The sequence below is a fragment of the Anopheles maculipalpis genome, chromosome 3RL (assembly GCF_943734695.1).
Source record: "Anopheles maculipalpis chromosome 3RL, idAnoMacuDA_375_x, whole genome shotgun sequence".
Taxonomy (NCBI): domain Eukaryota; kingdom Metazoa; phylum Arthropoda; class Insecta; order Diptera; family Culicidae; genus Anopheles; species Anopheles maculipalpis.
In genome coordinates this window covers 26667839-26686666 of record NC_064872.1, presented here as the reverse complement: position 1 = coordinate 26686666, position 18828 = coordinate 26667839, and the positions used below count along the sequence as shown (strand labels likewise).

General features: G+C 44.7%; 3 protein-coding genes across 6 annotated transcripts in view; 1 reads left to right on the top strand and 2 right to left on the bottom strand.

Moving 5' to 3' along the window:
• The window catches only part of LOC126563944 (mucin-5AC), a 38010-nt gene extending 37476 nt beyond the window's left edge, over positions 1–534 (top strand). For 2 of the 4 annotated variants that reach the window (XM_050220809.1, XM_050220807.1), the window contains 2 exons: positions 111–319; positions 395–534. In XM_050220809.1, coding sequence (XP_050076766.1) covers positions 111–319; positions 395–516 — 331 coding nt within the window. In that variant the 3' untranslated portion in view covers positions 517–534. Of the gene's footprint in view, positions 1–101; positions 320–394 lie in introns of all 4 variants that reach the window. The other 2 variants (XM_050220808.1, XM_050220806.1) reach the window with 1 other exon arrangement.
• The window catches only part of LOC126565670 (thioredoxin-2-like), a 286777-nt gene that overhangs the window by 194712 nt on the left and 73237 nt on the right, over positions 1–18828 (bottom strand). The window lies entirely within an intron of this gene.
• On the bottom strand, positions 8485–18044 carry LOC126565774 (collagen alpha-1(XI) chain-like). The gene is made up of 11 exons (XM_050222981.1): positions 17891–18044; positions 14097–14659; positions 12944–14029; positions 11944–12870; positions 11828–11872; positions 11559–11765; positions 10921–11496; positions 10041–10850; positions 9245–9968; positions 8990–9174; positions 8485–8921 (listed from the first exon to the last, which is right to left on the bottom strand). The coding sequence occupies exons 1-11, from the start codon at positions 18042–18044 to the stop codon at positions 8556–8558; spliced, it is 5643 nt and encodes a 1880-aa protein (XP_050078938.1). The 3' UTR covers positions 8485–8555.

Here is an 18828-nt window from a genome sequence, read left to right as displayed (position 1 = left end):
TTTGCGTTGTGCATTGTTTCCGTTCCCCTCCTAAAAACTGCCTTCCGGTTCACTCACACCAACGCGTGGCGTGGCGTGCACACTGACGATGAAACGTTAAGAAACCCCAGTTCCGGTTCGATCCCGATGAGCGAAACCGGTTCACTCGATCGCATGAAGTCGGCAGCCGAGCGAAGGAAAAAGGGCGCCGGGCACGACGGGGACAGCGGTATGGCGCCGACACTGTCCGGGCGCGTGGAGGACACCCGCGTCAACACCGGGCTAATCATAGACGAGCTGTTGAAAAACACCAAACTGGACCACTTAGAAGAATCCGAAAGTGAGTATTACTTTTTCTGAATTTTCTTCCTGAAAAACGATAATAAACTGATGATCGTTTTTTTTTTCTTTTTAGATCCCACCGGGCTAGCACTGTACATTGGCAGCGATGGTACGACGATGGTTGGCAGCCACGAGGTACATTCGCGCATGCCGGCCGGAGCATTTAAGCAGGTCGTAATGGAAACGCCAAGATAGTAGCAACAGTAGCGGCAGCAATTTCGCGCGCGGTTGCAAACGCTCACTACCAACTATCTACCAGCCGACGAAACCAGCATCCGGTCCATTATCAGCAGTATCGGCCGTTCTATCGTCGAAATCGAAAATTTCTGTATTTTGCCATACGTACGATGTTATGCTAGGGAAGAAAATTCGCACGGTGCTGTACCGGTGCACAATGCGCAAACAAAAAGTGTAATTATCCGGTCGGTGTGCTTGTGTACAGTGGAGGAGAGGTATTTGTGACTGTTTTTGTTTTGGGAATTTAGAGTCCGCGTGGCGTGCGTATGTATGTGTGTGTGTGTGTGTGCATCGTATGTACGAAGGAACGAATGGAGACCAGAAATGTATGAATCGTATGTACGTGAGTCGTTTTATTTTATTAGTGTTCTATTTCAAATTGTGTCCATTCACCGGTAGGCTTCTAGCGTTCGAAACTCGTGTATTACATTATCAGCAGCACAGTTACAGTTTACCGTATGTTTTCCGTTCTATTACCTCTACTAAAGAAACCGATTTGAAATACGCTCATATTTGGCCGAAGTGCTTCCACTAGTAAGCGTGAGAGGGGTGAGAATGGGAATTTTTCAAACAACCATGTTCCTCTAAACAAAATGGAAATTCGACGTATGAAAAAAAGTTGATTTGGGCTAGCGCTCACCTAAGAAATTGTCTACCCGAATGGGGAAACGGAAATGAATTTTGATTTTCCATATTGTTTCGCTCTTTTTTCTACACATTTCACTTGCTTGAATACTACTACAACCAAACTATAGAAAACATGCGCAAACAAGAAGTACCGGGATTAAGAGATGAGGGAGGAAAAGAGAGAAAGCGAGAGAAGGCAGAAACATATACCATATTAAGCCATTACGTTGTGATAAACTTTAACGGGTTACAGAGAGTGTTTTTTTTATTATTTCAGTTTTCGTTCTATTCTTACGACCCTCCTGCGTTAGCGTATAAATGCTGCTATTACATATTAGTACTACTTCTACATTGGTGGTATGTTTTATAAAAAAAAGAGAGAGATGAAATTATAGTTAGGTGCATTTTCTCCCTTGCAGTAGCAATATTGATGCCGTTGATGCGTGAGAACAGTGAGAAAAGAATTTTGAATTCGATTTTTTCGGGCAAAGAGTTTCCGCTAGGCACAATAAAAGAATTAATTCACCAAGCAAGAACGATGCAGCAAAAGCTCGACAAAGAAGGGACGGGCGAATAAAAAAAAAAAGGAAAGTTAGCAAAGAAAGGAAATTAATTTTTGCTTTAAGCAGCAAACAAAAAGAAAAGGAAAAGATTAACCAATACAATAACACAAACGAATCCCTCCCCCCCCCCTCCCCCCCTTCACCTGGCCACCCGCTGTATAAGAATCCACGGTGGAAAGTGATACGTAGGATACATTACTAGTAATGAGTGTGAGGACACACACACACACCGAAAGCATCCTTCCGTTCTTCGCTTGAGGAGATCGAATGTAAGTGTGAGTGTGTGCGTTTGTATGCGTGTATGGCTAAGCGTAGAAGAAGCATCCGGACAGGAGCAACTGTACATGTGTGTGAGTGTGTTTATAGAAGGGAGGTAGTATTATGATGTTTAATGTTAACTTTATTTCTTTCCTTTTTTACTATTATAATTCGTTCCAGTTAATGGCAAAATTGTGAGCAAAGCAAATGAAATTTGTTTAAAGTTTTTTCTTTGAGTTTTGTTTTTTTTTAAATACTATATTTTTATGTTTTCCCTATGTAAATGACATTACACCGATTTGTGTATATAAATACGTTATATGTTATCTCCCGGCGGTAGTATGGATCGTGTTTGAGACCTGATCATAGCAGCAAATAACTATTTAAAAGTGTTTATAGGGTTGGATTTGGTTTTTCGTGTATAACTTCTGCACACGCACGCGTTTGTAGGGTATTTTCTGCGTTTTTTTTTTTTTTTTTGTTGCAGCTGGGCCATATATTTTTGTTCACGTCGCGAGGCTTCTTGACGCATTTCCATATATTTTTGTTCTTCATTTTATGTTTTTTTTTATTTCAAGTATGACGGCTTGCGCCATATTGTCAAATATTTTTGCTTTTGTCCCAATATATTTTTGGTTGCTCGAATCACATCCGGACCGTTCCTCTGTGAAGTGTGGACTCACTATCCAACTACATGGTATATTAGCAAGTCTAGCAAGCCATTCGATGGCCGGTGTGACCTGGACCTTCGTGAAACCAAGAAGAAGTAAAATAAAGTTGATGTATTTTTGGCTTTATTTTTAGCATGATTTGAATTGGACAATTAACATTATGGCGCTAGCCGTCACACTTAAAATAGATAAAAATAAATTAAAAATTAAATTGGACAACGATTTATTGTCTTGTTTAAAGGAGCGCGGTCTATTCAGAGTGCAAAAGCGCGAACAATTATTTTATCAAATCGACTCGAAAAAAAAAATGTTGGTTAAATTTTATGTCATACATTTTTGGTAAAATTACTTGGAACTGAATTTATTTTTACGCCCTGGTTAATTTTTACATTCAAAGAAGCTATATTTACAACTTCATAGAGTTCCTCAGACGGCTCATAAACTTTTATACGAGAAAAACACAGTAAGTTCCAGCAAAAGCAAAACGAAATCAAACGAAATTGTAGAACAGGAACAAAAATATCGAAGAACGCGTTCAAAATCCTCGGAAAAAGAACAAAAATATATGGGCACTCGTTCAAAAATCTCGAGATACCCTGTATGTTCCTGGTAGCACTGGAGATCCTACTGGCTATTTGGCAATGGGACTGTGTGTGTGTGTGCGTGCGTGTGTTTGACATCCTAGAAGGTCATTTCGCCGTAGGGTCAGAGATTGTTTGAATTTCTTTCGATGTTTGTTACGCACTTTTTGTAATTAAAGGTAGAACAGTTTTCTTCAGTCACGTTTGGTGCGCTGTAATTTCTCCGGGTTTCCTTTCCATTTACTCTCGTTAATCAGAAGCAGGTTAACAGGTTGTTAGGTTGAATTATTATTCCTTGATAATACGCAGTGTAAATAATTCTGGTGTAGACCTAGTAGTAATCACAACAATCAGCAGTGTTGAGAAAGCGTGGAAATGATGGGCGGAAAATAGAAGCTCTGAAAAGGAAAATCTTAATAAACACAAGCAATGTAAAAATAGTGTGAAGATGCAGTAGGAAACCCACAAGAAAAGTATGACTCTATAAGTCTCCAGACGTGTGATGTGTGAGTGTGGCGGCATCTCTTAGGCTCGTGCATCGTATTGTAAGAAGCATCAGTCTGATAACATTCATACTCCACAAAAAAATACCATACAAATTCATGAGGAAATGAAAAATTCAAAAACTAGTACTAATTATCAAAAAATCGAAACCAATAGGAATGATGAGGGAGAAAAAAAAGTAATGCAAAATTCGTATCGACTCTAAAAGATACATTTTAGTAGCAAAATTTGATGCCCTTCTTTTAGTACAGCGTGGAACCGTTTGCCAACTGAACCGTGCGTGTAGGTAGCACACTGAACCTAGAGCAACTACTCCATCGTGTTAATCGTAGTGCGGATAAAGAACAAATATTTTCGAACCTTTCGTTGTTTTGTTGTGCAGTTTTGATTGGTCCCCAACATTCACCCGGCAAAGATTTTCATCGTAGGTTACAAAGAATCGTAATGAAGCCAGGCACACTGCCTGGCGCAAAGTCATAAACACGATCATCCGTTTTATGTGACAGTGAGAGAGAGTATAATGGAAACCAAAAGGATGTGCGTGTGTGTGTGTTAATAATAACGGAATGGAGTATGTGTATATTCGGTTTATGGCAAATCCTCTGCCACCACACGTGCGGTGGTAATGTGAAGAGGCATTATGGTGCGAAAGAAGTAAAAACAAAATATACAAAACCAACAAATCTGAACACTACGGAGGCTCAATGATATAGATATTACAGCTCGTCAATCAATGTTTAATCGTTGCGGTAAATGTGATTGCAAATTCCGATCCGAAATTCTTCTATTGTAGAATGGGGTAAAATGGCGGATTAACTTATGGGTGGAGTATACGGTCGCCGGGTGAGGTAAAAGAGTGCACGACTTAAAGATGCATCCAACGGTGTGCAGCTCGTCCCGATTGGACCAAAACTTAGCGAGTTATCGCCGATTTCCCACAGCCTATGCGGAAAACCCTTTTCTTCGTAAAATAAAGGGTTAAAGGGGCTAGAGATCGTGATGGAGTATTCCACATAAAGATGCGTGACCCAAAGATGCATCCAACAGTATGCCGGGCGCCAGGATCGGATCAATATTCAGCGGTTTATCGCCGATTTTCCATGGGAATGCTGCTGTTTTCCACAACAGCTAGGCGGGTGGTGGAGGGATCTAGTTGGGGTGTTCGACAAAAAGATGCGCGGCCTCAAGACGCATCTTATGGTGTAACGAACGCCAGGATCAAACCAAAACTGAGCGAGTTATCACGGGTGTGCTGTTGTTTTCCGCAATAGTTAGGCGAGGGTGGAGGGATCGGGTTGGGGTGTTCGGCAAAAAGATGCGCGGCTTATAGACGCATCCAACAGCATGCCGGGCGCCAGGATCGGATCAATATTCAGCGATTTATCGCCGATTTTCCCTGGGAATGCTGCTGTTTTCCACAATAGCTAGGCGGGTGGTGGAGGCATCGGGTTGGAGTGTTCGGCAAAAAGATGCGCGGCCTCAAGACGCATCCAACGGTATGCCGGACGCCAGGATCGGACCAGGAATCACCGAGCTATCGCCGGTTTTCCATGGGAATGCTGTTGTTTTCCACAATAACTCGGCGGGGGGGTGGAGGGATCTAGTTGGGGTGTTCGACAAAAAGATGCGCGGCCTCAAGACGCATCTTATGGTGTACCGAACGCCAGGATCAAACCAAAACTGAGCGAGTTATCACGGGTATGCTGTTGTTTTCCGCAATAGTTAGGCGAGGGTGGAGGGATCGGGTTGGGGTGTTCGGCAAAAAGATGCGCGGCTTATAGACGCATCCAACAGCATGCCGGGCGCCAGGATCGGATCAATATTCAGCGATTTATCGCCGATTTTCCATGGGAATGCTGCTGGCAGAACCCCCTCCCCCCCCTCACCATCATAGTGTCGGAAAATTCTTCTTAGTTCCCTTGAATGTTGAAAAAATCATTATGGAGGCCTTTTTAAACAATATTTCTGGAAGGAAATAAAAATGAGATTGACAAACTTAAAATTGAGAGACAAACTTAAAATGGATCGGAAAAATATTTGTCATGACGGAAAGAAAATAATTTTTAGACCAATTTTAAAATTTCCATTTGCTGCCTCTTCGCCTGTTATGCTCTCCTGTTACTCCTGGTCGAATTTTGCCGCATCGAAAACCGACCCATTTTGGCACAAAAATCCGACCAGGAGTAACAGGAGAGCATGAATTCGAAGAGGTAGCTCGGGCTGGAACAAAAATACCAAATTCAAAATTAAAATCCAAAGTCAGTTTTAAAATCCCGATGCAAAATTAAAAGTTGAATTCCAAACATAAAATTTCCAACTCAACTTTAACTTGGATTTCGAAAATTAAAATTAAATTTGGGATTTTTGGTCCGGCCCGAGCTACCTCCTCGAATGCATGCTCTCCTGTTACTCCTGGTCGGATTTTTGTGCCAAAATGGGTCGGTTTTCGATGCGGCAAAATTCGACCAGGAGTAACAGGAGAGCATAACAGGCGAAGAGGTAGCAAATGGAAATTTTAAAATTGGTCAGAAAATTATTTTCTTTCCGTCATGCCAATTATTTTTCCGATCGAAATTAAGTTAGTCTTTCCGTTTGAAGTTTTTCTGTCTTATTTTTATTTGTTTCTTAAAATAGCTTTAAAATAGATCTCTAAAACGTGTTTTTAAATATGTAAGGGAACTAAGGGTTCCGCCTTCCCCCGATAACTTCCCCTTCCGGGAAATTCCGCCAGCAGCATTCCCATGGAAAACCGGCGATAGCTCGGTGATTCCTGGCGTCCGGCATACCGTGGGATTCGTCTTGAAGCCGCGCATCTTTTTGCCGAACACCTCAACCTGATCCCTCCACCCCGTGCCGAGATAATGCGGAAAACATCAGCATTCCCGTGGAAAATTGTCGATAACTCGCTCAGTTTTAATTCGATGTTGTCGTCCGTCATACCGTTGGATGCGTCTTGGAGCCGAGCATCTTTTTGTCGAACACTCCAACCCGATCCCACCACCCCCTGCCGAGTTATTGTAGAAAACAGCAGCATTCCCATGGAAAATCGGTGATAACTCGCTCAATATTGATCCGATCCTGGTGTTCGGTATCAGCATACCGCTGATACCGAACACATAGACGAAACCGAACCACATAGACGAACAGCATACCGCTGGATGCATCTTTGGGTCACGTATCTTTAAGTCGAACACCTCATCCAGATTCCTCCACCCTCAGTCCAGTTAATACGGGAAAAATGGGTTTTCTACGGAAAATCACCGATAACTCGCTCATTTTTTCCGAACAAGGCGTGCAGAATACCGTTGGATGCGTGTTTGGGGTCTAAAAGGCAACCCCTTAGCCCGCGGACAATCGACGAAACGATGTTCAGTTTTGGTTTTGGTTCCTCCATGTTTTTTGTTTGCTTATTAGCGGAGGCGGGAAGGGTGCCATTGACAAACTGAAGCGAGCCCACTGTAGATCTTCGTAGACGAGGTTCGTACTGTTCTGACGGTGATAGAAGTTTGGTGGGATTTACTCATCTAAGACCAAAGGGGCTCTGTAGCTGGTGAGGCTCCTGGTGACCGCCAGCTTCGCCCATAGGTTAATCCACCACAGCTTGTGGGTGGCTGGATTCGATATCTTCTCATGCAGCAGTGTTGTGCTTGATGGAGCGGAGTTGTTGCTGAGGAGGTCTAGGTTGTGTCAGCTGGTGTTCCAGTGTTGGGAGACTAGGGTGATGGTAAAGCCGAAGCTAACCTCTGTCGACCAGACAGTCAGTTTTCTCTTTACCGTTGATTTCGGAATGATTCGGAATCCAGCAGAGAACGATTGTCGGGGACGCAAATGTGGAGTCTAGGAGCTGTATGTGAGGGTCTTTGGAGGTACTGTGTTCCAGGGTGGCCAGAACGATGGCTTTTTCCCTTCGAAAGGCTAAACCCGCTATTGAAAATGGCTAAATAATTCGTTGAAAACGTAAAAATTTAAATTTTTAAATGAGTTTCGGCGCAGTCGTATTTCGAATAGTTACAAATGAATTGCACTAGAGGTCGCTTCAAGCGTTTCATTTCAAATATTTCTTTTTTATGAAACGTTTCAGCATGCTGTGAAATATTTCATATGTAAAACTAATTCGTTAGCAATAATTTACGTTATTTATTCCTCACAATTTATTAACCATTTTAAGAGAGAAAAGAAATTTAAATAAATTCTTATAGTGTCTCATTTCCTTTTGATAATTTATTCATCAACAACAAACGATCTTTGGCAGTGTAAAGGGCATCTTAGCTCGTTTTTTGCCTGCATTTTGTTTTTTATGATGCTCCTTTCCTTCTACAATCCTTTTTTTCGTGTGCACGTGCGCTAATGTACGTGTGTGTGTATGATTTTTATTTTAATGTTTAAAGGAAGGGATAGAGGGGATTCTATTTACATGAGGAAATGGGTAAAACAACAAACAAGTGACCGCTGAAAAGAGTGTGTGAGCCTTATCTCCTTTAGTCGGTCGGTCGATTCCTCCTCTGACTAACGATGTGCTCAGTCCGATCGATATGATACATTTTCCTTTCTTAAATTCCTAAATAATATCTCGATGTTACGTATCCTAAACCAATTCTCTATTCCTCTTCGTCTTTTAGTTCGCGCGCAAACATGTTCGTGTGTGTGTGTGAGAGAGAGTGTGTTTGCTGTTATAGTTTAAATACTAATCATTAAAGCTACTCGCTAATCTCGGTTTACCTTAAGCATCATATACAGGTATAACAATATGGTGTTAAACAATGGAAAACGATCCATCAAGTAAGGGGTGCCTGTTATTTAAAGCAAACTGATCCCACTTGAAAACCGAACGCTTGCTGTGGCAGTCCGTAATCGATCGGATAGAAGTCAATTATTGGAAGGTATTGAAGTTTGGACGTTCTCACTTCAAACACCGTTTCGCTCTTGCTACGACCCGTTTTGCATCCGTCCACCAGGACGGTCGGTTTAATCTTGGAATTTTCGTACCCAATATCGATTTCGTTCTCGCCCAGGAAGCGTATCGCATTGTCGTAGCTTTCGTCCTTCGTACTGTACCACGCGACACTGTTCATGCAGGCGTACGTGAAGTTTTGGTACGCCTCTTGCGATAGAAGCCGCAGGAAAGTCATCTGGACAGTGCCGACTGTTTCGTAAGATATCTGTAAGTACGGGAAAGAAAACTCAAATTCACTTCCAGAGCTTCCAAAGCATTGGATGTACCACTCACCCTGAAACCACCGCGCAGATTTGAGTACCAATCCGTTTTATCGTTCTCCTTGCGCCATGGTATTGTTGGCATCTGTGAGCTGTGAATGTCCGGGAATACGCAAGTTTCACCGGCAGCTGTCATGTTGCAGAACACATAAACGGCATCATCGCCCATACCAAGATTGGGATCGATCCAATACCAGCCTGTTATGAGAATAGCTCAATTAATCATCCTTTCCTAAAGGAAACCCTTTCAATGGAAGTCTTCACTCACCATCTTTAAACTGGGGATGTCCATGATGCAAATCCCGACAGGTACGGGCAGGATTTTCCCGCGTACCAACCGGCTTCCGTATGCGATCGAGCTCCTGCCGCATCGAATAGATCGAGCTGTACATGTCCAGGAACTTCGGACCAAGATCAGACGGTTTTGACTTGGATTTCTTCTTTTTCGTTTTCTTGCGAGGTTCCACCTTCAAGATTTCCTCATCAAAATCGTCCACCTCGAGCAGCTCGTCATCCAGCTCCGTACCATCACCTGCTTCACGCTTCTGTCGATCCTCACCCTTCGTCATGGTGAACTCGTTCATGCGGAACAGTAGCTCCGGTGGGATAAGCGGTGCATCGGCTGGAGGACCAGGTGGTCCCGGTGGGCCCGGTGGTCCAGGTTCTCCCCGGAGACCAGCTACACCTTCCGTGCCCTTTGGTCCTACCGGACCATCATTTCCAGGAGGTCCTTGAGGTCCATCATTACCCTTGAGTCCTAAAGGTCCTACTGGACCTGGTTCTCCTTTTGTACCTTCCGGTCCAGGTACGCCACGGACACCTTTATCACCTTTCTCACCGGAATCGCCCTTCAAACCAACCAGACCAAGCTCACCGCGATGTCCTTTTAAGCCACGCCGACCACGATCACCTTTTGGACCCTTGGCGCCCACTTCTCCCGCCTTGCCCGGTGCTCCACTGTCACCCGGTTTACCTACGGGGCCGATTTCACCCTGAAAGTATTAACAATGGAGATACATTAAGAATTCTTTATTCTTCTCTTGAATCCGAATTCTACAACTCACTGAAGGTCCCGGGGAGCCTCGCAATCCAGTAGGTCCCTGTGGACCCGGCATTCCTTGTGCTCCGGTGAGTCCTTGATTTCCTGGCGGGCCAGGCAATCCACGATCTCCCTTTTCCCCGGCCAATCCCGTCGTACCTTGCAGTCCTGCCGGTCCTTCTGGACCAATTTTACCCGGCGGTCCGATCTCACCCGCAGGTCCCGGTGGTCCCGGTTCTCCCGGTAGACCAGCTTCACCCTGCTTACCGTCGTCTCCATCCTTACCAATATCACCCTTCGGTCCAACAAGTCCCGGCTCACCAGGATTGCCAGGGAAACCAGGTGGACCGGCGACCCCCTTAGGACCCTCTAAGCCCGGCTGTCCTCGTTTGCCCGGCGGTCCAGGTGGTCCCGACTTTCCTTCTTCACCCTTTGGTCCAATGGAACCCTTTTCACCTTCCTTGCCCTCGGGTCCAATCGGACCGGGTGGTCCTTGCGTGCCAGGCTCACCCGCTATTCCTTGCGGTCCGGGAGATCCTGGTGCACCGGGTCCACCTTCCGCTCCACGTGGTCCACGTCGACCCGCTTCACCTGGTGGTCCAGCAGGTCCAATTGAACCCGGTGGACCATCATCACCACGACCACCCTTCATTCCCGTTGGACCTGGCATTCCTTGAGGACCTGCTGGTCCAGGTGAGCCAGGCAAACCGGTTGGTCCATCTTCACCCTTCGGTCCTGTACGGCCAATCTCTCCCGGAGGTCCCTTTTCACCTTGTGGTCCAACAGCTCCCGGTTCTCCACGACTTCCTTGCGATCCAGGTGATCCAACAGGTCCCTTAGTTTGGGTAGAATTTTCAAAGACATTAAGCTTCTGCCACCATCAACCGGAAGGCTCTCATACATACCGATTCACCTTGGGCACCCTTGAAACCTTTCTCTCCCGGTGGTCCCATATCACCCTTATCGCCATCCTCTCCCGGTGGTCCTACTGGTCCTGGAGGTCCCGCTAGGCCTCGCTGTCCGGGTAAACCATCTCGTCCAACTGGTCCGCCTAAACCTTGCTCTCCTCGTTCACCTTTGGCCCCTGATGGACCCGGTGGTCCGGGTGGGCCAGGACGTCCTTCCGCACCAGGTGGTCCTTCTTTTCCTGATTCTCCAGGCTGACCCTTGTCACCGATTGGTCCAGGAAGTCCGGGCAATCCGAGTTCTCCCTTGAGACCAGGTAATCCAGGCATCCCCATCATGCCACGCTCACCTGGGAATCCCGGCAAACCCTGACCTCCTTGTGGTCCGTTTTTACCCGGTGGTCCTGGAGGACCAGTTTGGCCTTCTTTACCGGTATCGCCTGGTACACCCGGTTCTCCAGGGAGTCCCGGGAGACCTGGAATACCTGGCTCTCCAACTGGTCCAGGTTCGCCCGTAGGTCCTTGTGGTCCAACAACACCAGGAGCTCCAATCGGTCCTGGATTTCCATTTTCACCCTGAAGCAAGAAATAATTTTAAAACCTAATCCTAATTGTTTGCAGAAGATAAACGATCCTACCGGAGGTCCACGTTCGCCCGAAGCTCCCGGTGGACCATCTTTGCCATGGTTTCCTTGTGGACCTGGAAGCCCGATAAAACCACGAGGTCCTTCCGGTCCTTGCATGCCAATTTCACCCTGTGCTCCGGGCGATCCTGGTTGGCCGGTATCACCTTTCGGCCCAGTTGTTCCATCTGCTCCTCGTCTACCACGCGGTCCTCGGAAACCCTTTATAAAGACATCATAAAGGTCGCTATTTTTACCTCGAAACTCTTAACCGATCTACTTACTCTAGGACCAACTTCACCACGTTCTCCTTGAAGTCCCGTATTTCCCTGCAAAGCAAATCAATGCAATAACTGTCCTAAATTTCCAATCCAGTCAGTAATACAGCAGTTACACTTACACGTTCGCCCTTTTCACCCTGCAAACCGGCCATTCCAAATGATCCCTTTTCGCCCTTATCACCAGGCGGCCCTGGATAGCCCGGGAAACCCTGTACGCCTTGCTTTCCCTTATCACCAGTCAATCCCATCATGCCCGTTTCTCCTCGAGGGCCTTCGAAACCTTTCGGTCCCTCGGGTCCTTCTGATCCGGGCGCTCCAGTTACACCCGGATGTCCACGTTCGCCCGGTGGTCCCATGTCACCTTTATCACCATCGTGTCCTAACTCGCCCTTTTCACCCTTATCCCCAGCAGTACCTCGTTCTCCGTCATCTCCCTTAGGTCCTCGATTACCGGGGAAACCTATTGGGCCCTGAACACCTTGTGGTCCGACATCACCTTTCGGTCCAACGATGCCTTGGTTTCCGTCTCGACCCGGTGGACCATCTGCACCCGGGAGTCCCGGAAGGCCAGGTTTTCCATGTGGACCGGGAATACCCGGTGGCCCAAGATTACCTTGTGGACCTGGTGGTCCTACAGGACCGGGAGATCCGGTTTGACCAGGAGCTCCCGGTTGACCTTGTGGTCCAGGATTTCCCTTCGAACCAGAGATACCTTCCGATCCGGGTAGACCTGGATTACCGGAAGGGCCAGGAAAACCGCGCGGACCTGAGAATCCGCGTGGTCCGAGTTCACCCGGGATACCTGGAAGTCCTGGTGGACCGTCTTCGCCTTGCACACCATCATGTCCTTGGGTTCCCTTCTCACCGACCAATCCCTGCCGCCCACGTTCACCTTTCTCTCCGGGAAAGCCGGGTAATCCAATCGGGCCCTGTTCGCCTTTCACACCTTGCAAACCGGTTGCTCCTCGCTCTCCATCACGTCCAGATCGTCCACGCCGACCTTCACGGCCTTTTGCACCAACACCTCCGCGAGGTCCAATAGGTCCCTGTAATCAACAGAAACTTTATTACTCAAAAGCCTTGTGAGAAGCAGTTTTCAAGAAAGAAATCAATGCTTACAGGTTCACCAACATCTCCCGGTTCACCTTTGGTTCCCTCTGGTCCGGGTGGCCCGACAGCGCCAGGAACTCCTGTGAGTCCCATCGGACCGTCAGCACCTCGCATCGCTGTCATGTGCTGTGAAAGCATCTGCCTCAATGCTTCCGCCTGTGAATCCGGTCCCTTTTCATTGCCAGCAGAAGTAAGTGGCATCATGAACACGTGTCCCGGTGGCCCTGAAGGTCCCGACTGTCCGTTAAGCCCATCACGACCAGGTTCTCCCTTCGGACCAGGGTCTCCCGGTGGTCCACGAGGACCGCGGATGGTTTTCACACCACCAACGATCGTAACGGTGGATTGGGCTGGGAATCCAACTGTACGATCCTCTTCTTCCTCAAACTCTGGACCATACCCACCAGCCGGATCCACTCGTGTACGATTCACAGCATTCACACGTGGTCTCGTAGTTGGACCTCCTGCTCCTGTCGGTCTTGGTTCGCCACCGGCCGAAGCATCATATTCCGGATCAGGCAAAGGCAAAACTCCGGGACGCAATTGATCGTAAGCTCCTGGCGTTACTTCGGTTCGGTTTTGTGAACTTCCAGCCGGTGGTCCGGTTTCTCCACCCGCTGCTACACGACTTAAATCCCCACCAAACTCTAAGTTATTGTAGTAGTCATCGTCATCTCCAATCACCTCTAAACCTTCTCCATCACCATACAGATCAGCGAAGTCTCTTCCACCGCTGGAAGAGCTAGCCGAACCTGTCTGTCTTCCTCGGGAACTTCCAGCACTAGCTTCACCAGCAATAGAAACCGACTCACGCAGCACTTGGTCACGAATACTGGCACCGGCAGCTTGAGATGACGCTCTTCCACTAGAACTCGAGCCAGAGCTGTTGCTAGTCTGAGTACGACTGACAGATCCTCCTGCTGCTGTACCATTGGACACAGTTCTTGTGCTCTGAATCGTAACGGTGCGAGTTACTGTAGAGGATGTTCCTGAACCGGTAGAAGAGCCTCCCCCAGGACAATCGGGTGCGTACCTGGTACAGATGTTGTACGCCTCATCCGGTGTGTTTGCAATCATAAAGAGTTGAAGATCACCCTGTGAGGAGCACCAAAAGGGATTAATTAACACGCTCTGACTCTCTCAACCATACCGTCTAGCATACCGTAAAGAATCCATTCTCCTCGTTTAGCTGCAATCCGGTCAAGATCAAACCATCCGTCGCCAGCTGCACACCATCCCTTCTGTTCAGTGGACGCGTAACCTGTGTACTACAGTCCAAGATCAGCGTTACCGAGTTCCCCTTAATGCTCAATCCCAACCGATGCCATCGTCCATCGTCGATGCTCACGCCGAAGCTGATCATGTTCTGATACTGATCCTGCTCGTCATCTTCCGGATTGCCATCGTAGTAGTACAGTGCAACGTCACGTCCCACCATCAGCATCAGTATTTCGTCCGAATCGCTCGAGTAGACGGCAAACAGTGGGGCTCGCTCAAGATTTGGACTAGCGCGCAGCGTTACCAGCAGGGAAAAATCGATTGGAAATCCTGCCGGAAAGCTTGTGATCGTCGGTATGCTAAGCACTGTGTCTTGATTGAGGTTGTACGCTGGTTCCGGATGGGGTTGATATTGGTTGCGAGTACCATTGCACATGCCGGTGCTAGGTGATATGCCGGATGGTAAGCTAGGCATACCGAACTGGTCGATCATGTCAACCAGTCCATCTGTAAAGCAAAGAAAACACAATCATTGAGAAATGGCGAAAAATCTTCTCTGAAAGAAATCTTTAAACGCCCAAAGGTAGGCAAAAATATTAAAATTATAGTTTGGGTTTGTCTCAGCGTTATTCTACGCTCAGTACTTTAGGGAACTGCTTAGATTTTTGAGGCACTACACATTAACGTTTCTCATTCTCTGTTCAACAAGTTAAAAGACAAGTAAACGCTGTACACTTCATGCTTTACACAATGTTCTGTAAAGGTTTACAGGATTTGTATCTAGGGACTGAAACTATGTAAAAGCTGCGATAACTTAGACAACTAAACATAAGTCTTTGATGATTAAACTCAAAAAAGCGATCTAACATGTTCAAAGCTGAATATTTAGACAAAAAGAGAACGTGAGCCCTTCTGTATGTTCTCACTAGTTCATTTCATGGCAGAGAATTACGAGGCTGTAGTGCAAAATTTACCTCAAAAATTACTTTTGCTACCCCTCTGCACCTATGCAACTATTGCAGTGTAGTGACCCAGTAAAAGCCTTCAGATCTCTTATATATTGGATACGAAAAGGTCTAGAGGTACACTTTAGCATATGCAGGGTATCATTATTATTACTCAGCATTATTTTGAAGCATGACCATATATTTTTGTTCTTGTCCCGCAATTTTTTTGTTTTGACCTTATATATGTTTGATTTATAATGTACAGAAACGCGTCAAAAAGCCTCGGAACGTGATCAAAAATATATAGGCTAGCGTAAAAAAAAAACCTTGGCATGTTCATTACGGCAAAAAGGAAGAGATGAACTATGAACATTGATGAACATTACTGAAAGATGGACTAGTTTGAGTAAGATAGTGTAAGTTAGCATGTTAGACTAGAGAATAAACAGTTGCCACTGAACCCTCGGCATGATAGCATCCGCAATAATGTTGAGAAAGCATAATCACCATGTAATAACTAAAATCTCTCTATTTATAAATTACTAAAAACAAATAACATGACACACGTGCTATTTGCTGCATTATAAGTTGGGAAAAACATTTTATTTGTTCAAACATTGAAAAGAATTCTAATTTGCATACTTTCAGGCGAATATTTAATACAATTGAAATTCGCTCCTAAATGTATGCAAATCATTACACTACATTTCATACTAAATTTTTCCATTGATTCTATAACAAAACGAACGGAATATTCGCACATAAACAAAACAAATCAAAAACTGTCTGCACATATGAATTTTGAAGCAATTTTACCATCCATTGCGTATTAATTAAAAATTCGCAGATAACGTGTACTGTGCTACTCGTTCAGAATAAATGGTGCAATTGTTTAAAAAACAAATCTAAATAAAATAAATCCGCGTTACAGAATTAGTACGGCGAGTACAGATTAGATCTCCTTCATGCATTAATAATTTGCTTACATATTGATTTATTCATTGGAATTCAACAAATCGCTCTTTCAAAATTTCAGATTCAATTCGTGTTTTACAATATTTCAAAAAAAAAACTGTTGCACTGATCCATATTTAACCACAGCTTGGAGTTTAAAATGTGTTTTATTTAACCTTTTTATATGACGAAGAACGCTTTGATAGATAATTCCATAATAGATATTTTAAGACACTCTGCGGTATGTCACATACAGTGATGGATGCAATGCCGCTTGAACAAACTTGTCGATAGAAATGGCCCTCTAGAATCATTCGCACTTGAATGTAGATTAATTACAGCACGGTCTATCCTGCACGCCGGTAACATTGTTGCTGTGCATCTGCAGCCTTTCACGCGTGCATCACATACCCGCCACATGAAACGAGTGCAATGATTTAAAACCCATAAATTTCCATAAGCCTTCATTGACCGAAACGCAACGTTGTGCCATCGTGCGTGTGCTGGTGTGTATTTACGCAGATTAACAGAATGGCGTTACAGGCGAGTTGTGCTGTAAACGTTCTGTACAAACAAATGGAATGCGCTTATGATGTTTCAGCGGCATGATTATCATTATGATTACAACGATTTACATTTACTGCAGTTGCAAAGTAAATCGACATGGAAAAGGGATTTCGGAATAACACAATCACCCCAGCAGGTGTCTGTAATCGGGTGGGTTTACTCGCTTAACCTCTTGATACATGATTTTTGCACCGAAAGGTTTTTATTTGCATTTTTCTGATTTATGCTGTTCCAATGGCCTTTGCGGAAAAAGGGAATATCAGTTCTAGTGATCCATTATGGGGACAAGGTTTTGTGAAATATATTTTGTATTGTAAGGGAAAAATTATTTTAAAAGCTGCACCTGTTTATTAATTCAGATTTTGATATTACGCCCTGGTTATTCCTTTGGTATGAATGAAACGTATTAAACTTGTGCTCATTTCCGAACGTACAAAACCACTACGATATGCTTATAAGTGAATAATGAAAGTATTATAGTAGACAACGAGCTGCTTACCTTAATATTTTATGAAGCAGAAATTCTTAGCGTTAGAATAATACTTCCATTCAACGTTTGAAAGGTAGTACAGACGCCCCATCAATCTTAGAAAAGATCAACCCACGAGCTCATAGTAGCATTTTGAGACCTTGGGCATTCTTAGGTACGGACTTTAGATCGAGATATTTTGGCTCCAAAGACCCTCTAACGAAAATGATAAAAGTTTATCCCCATAAATTCTTATTTATAATTCACAAACTGCTATTAATAAAGGAAAACGTATCAACATTGAAACAGTGCGACAATTTCAACATTTACACTATTTATTTATTTATTTATAAATAATAATGACGGTCCAGTGCCGTATTGTCAACACCGCTTGTGTTGAGTAAATTTTATAATCATCTTGATAAGGCATTTCCTCCTTATTCTTTGCCTTATCCCGGGCATACTCGGTTACAACATTTACACTAATTATAGAAATTTTCTTTTAAATTAAAGATACATTCAGAAATTGCTTAGGATTTGAAAATTAATATTTTTCATGAGCAAATTTTGACCCAGTGCCTTTGACCTTTTGCCGAAAGTATGTAGATTAATGAGCATACATGTTGACGTAAAAGTACTAAATTGTTTAATTTGTCTTCTTTTTCATCCATTTCTAAAGATAAAACCTGTTAGTTAACACAAACACTTGTCCGAGTGCTTATCGTCCACAAGTCTCTAGCCGCTCGTCAGCATGCTAAACCGCATCAAAACCACACATGTTAAAGCAGTTTATCCACTTACCCGTCCGTGGTTCGGCAGCTGCGTACATGATCAACCCACTAACGATCATTGCCACGCCGACGATCATCGGCGTTGAGGGACTACCCATTGCGTGGCGCTTCCTTCGCCCCCGAGGGCGATGAAAGGACACGCCGTACTGATGCAACTGCTGCATGATGCCCGCTGGCGGTTCGAACGCGAACGAAAAATCCACCTCTGGCGCATACACGCAGCCGTTTTCTTTGCCAGCAGCGCTCACTCCTATCCTTAGACCTCACTCACTTCTCTTTCCGTTTGGCTTTCGTGTTGCTCCAAATACACACGTACACGCGTATACTAAATTCATTTGAAAAACAGTTGGATTAAATTTGGCCTTCCGTGGTTCGTCACTTCACATCCCTATCACTTCCGGTGTCGGATGATTTCACTGAAGATAATAGAAAATTGTAGAAGAGAACATGTTAGCTTGCTTAAGTAGATCACATCATTAAGCAAAAACAAATAATCTTCAATAAAACACAAAATTCAAATATAGAACACGATAGGAACAGCAGAAAAAAAAAAGGCAAACGAAACTATGTCACTTCCACTGAACTAGTTTTTCCTGTTCTTATGCTCTTTTTTGCTGGTTTCCTTTTCTGGGACACACTTTCGTAGGTTTTGTTTCACTTCACTTAACTTTATCAAAATTATCACTCTATTCTATGCCGCCCAGTAACTCTCGTCATTAGAGCTAGAATGAACCTCTAAGGCCCTAGCCAAACGAACGTCTTATCAACCGCAGCTGAAATAGCAGCATAATTAGGCTAGCGACCAAATTTACGCCACGTGGTGTGCAGGAACGTTTTTGATAAATGGATGAAAATTTTTAAAATGGTTACACTAAGCAGCTTTTGCATACGATCGCAGTTTTTATTCTTTCACTTTGAATCTTTTCAGTTAATCCTCACAAATCCTAT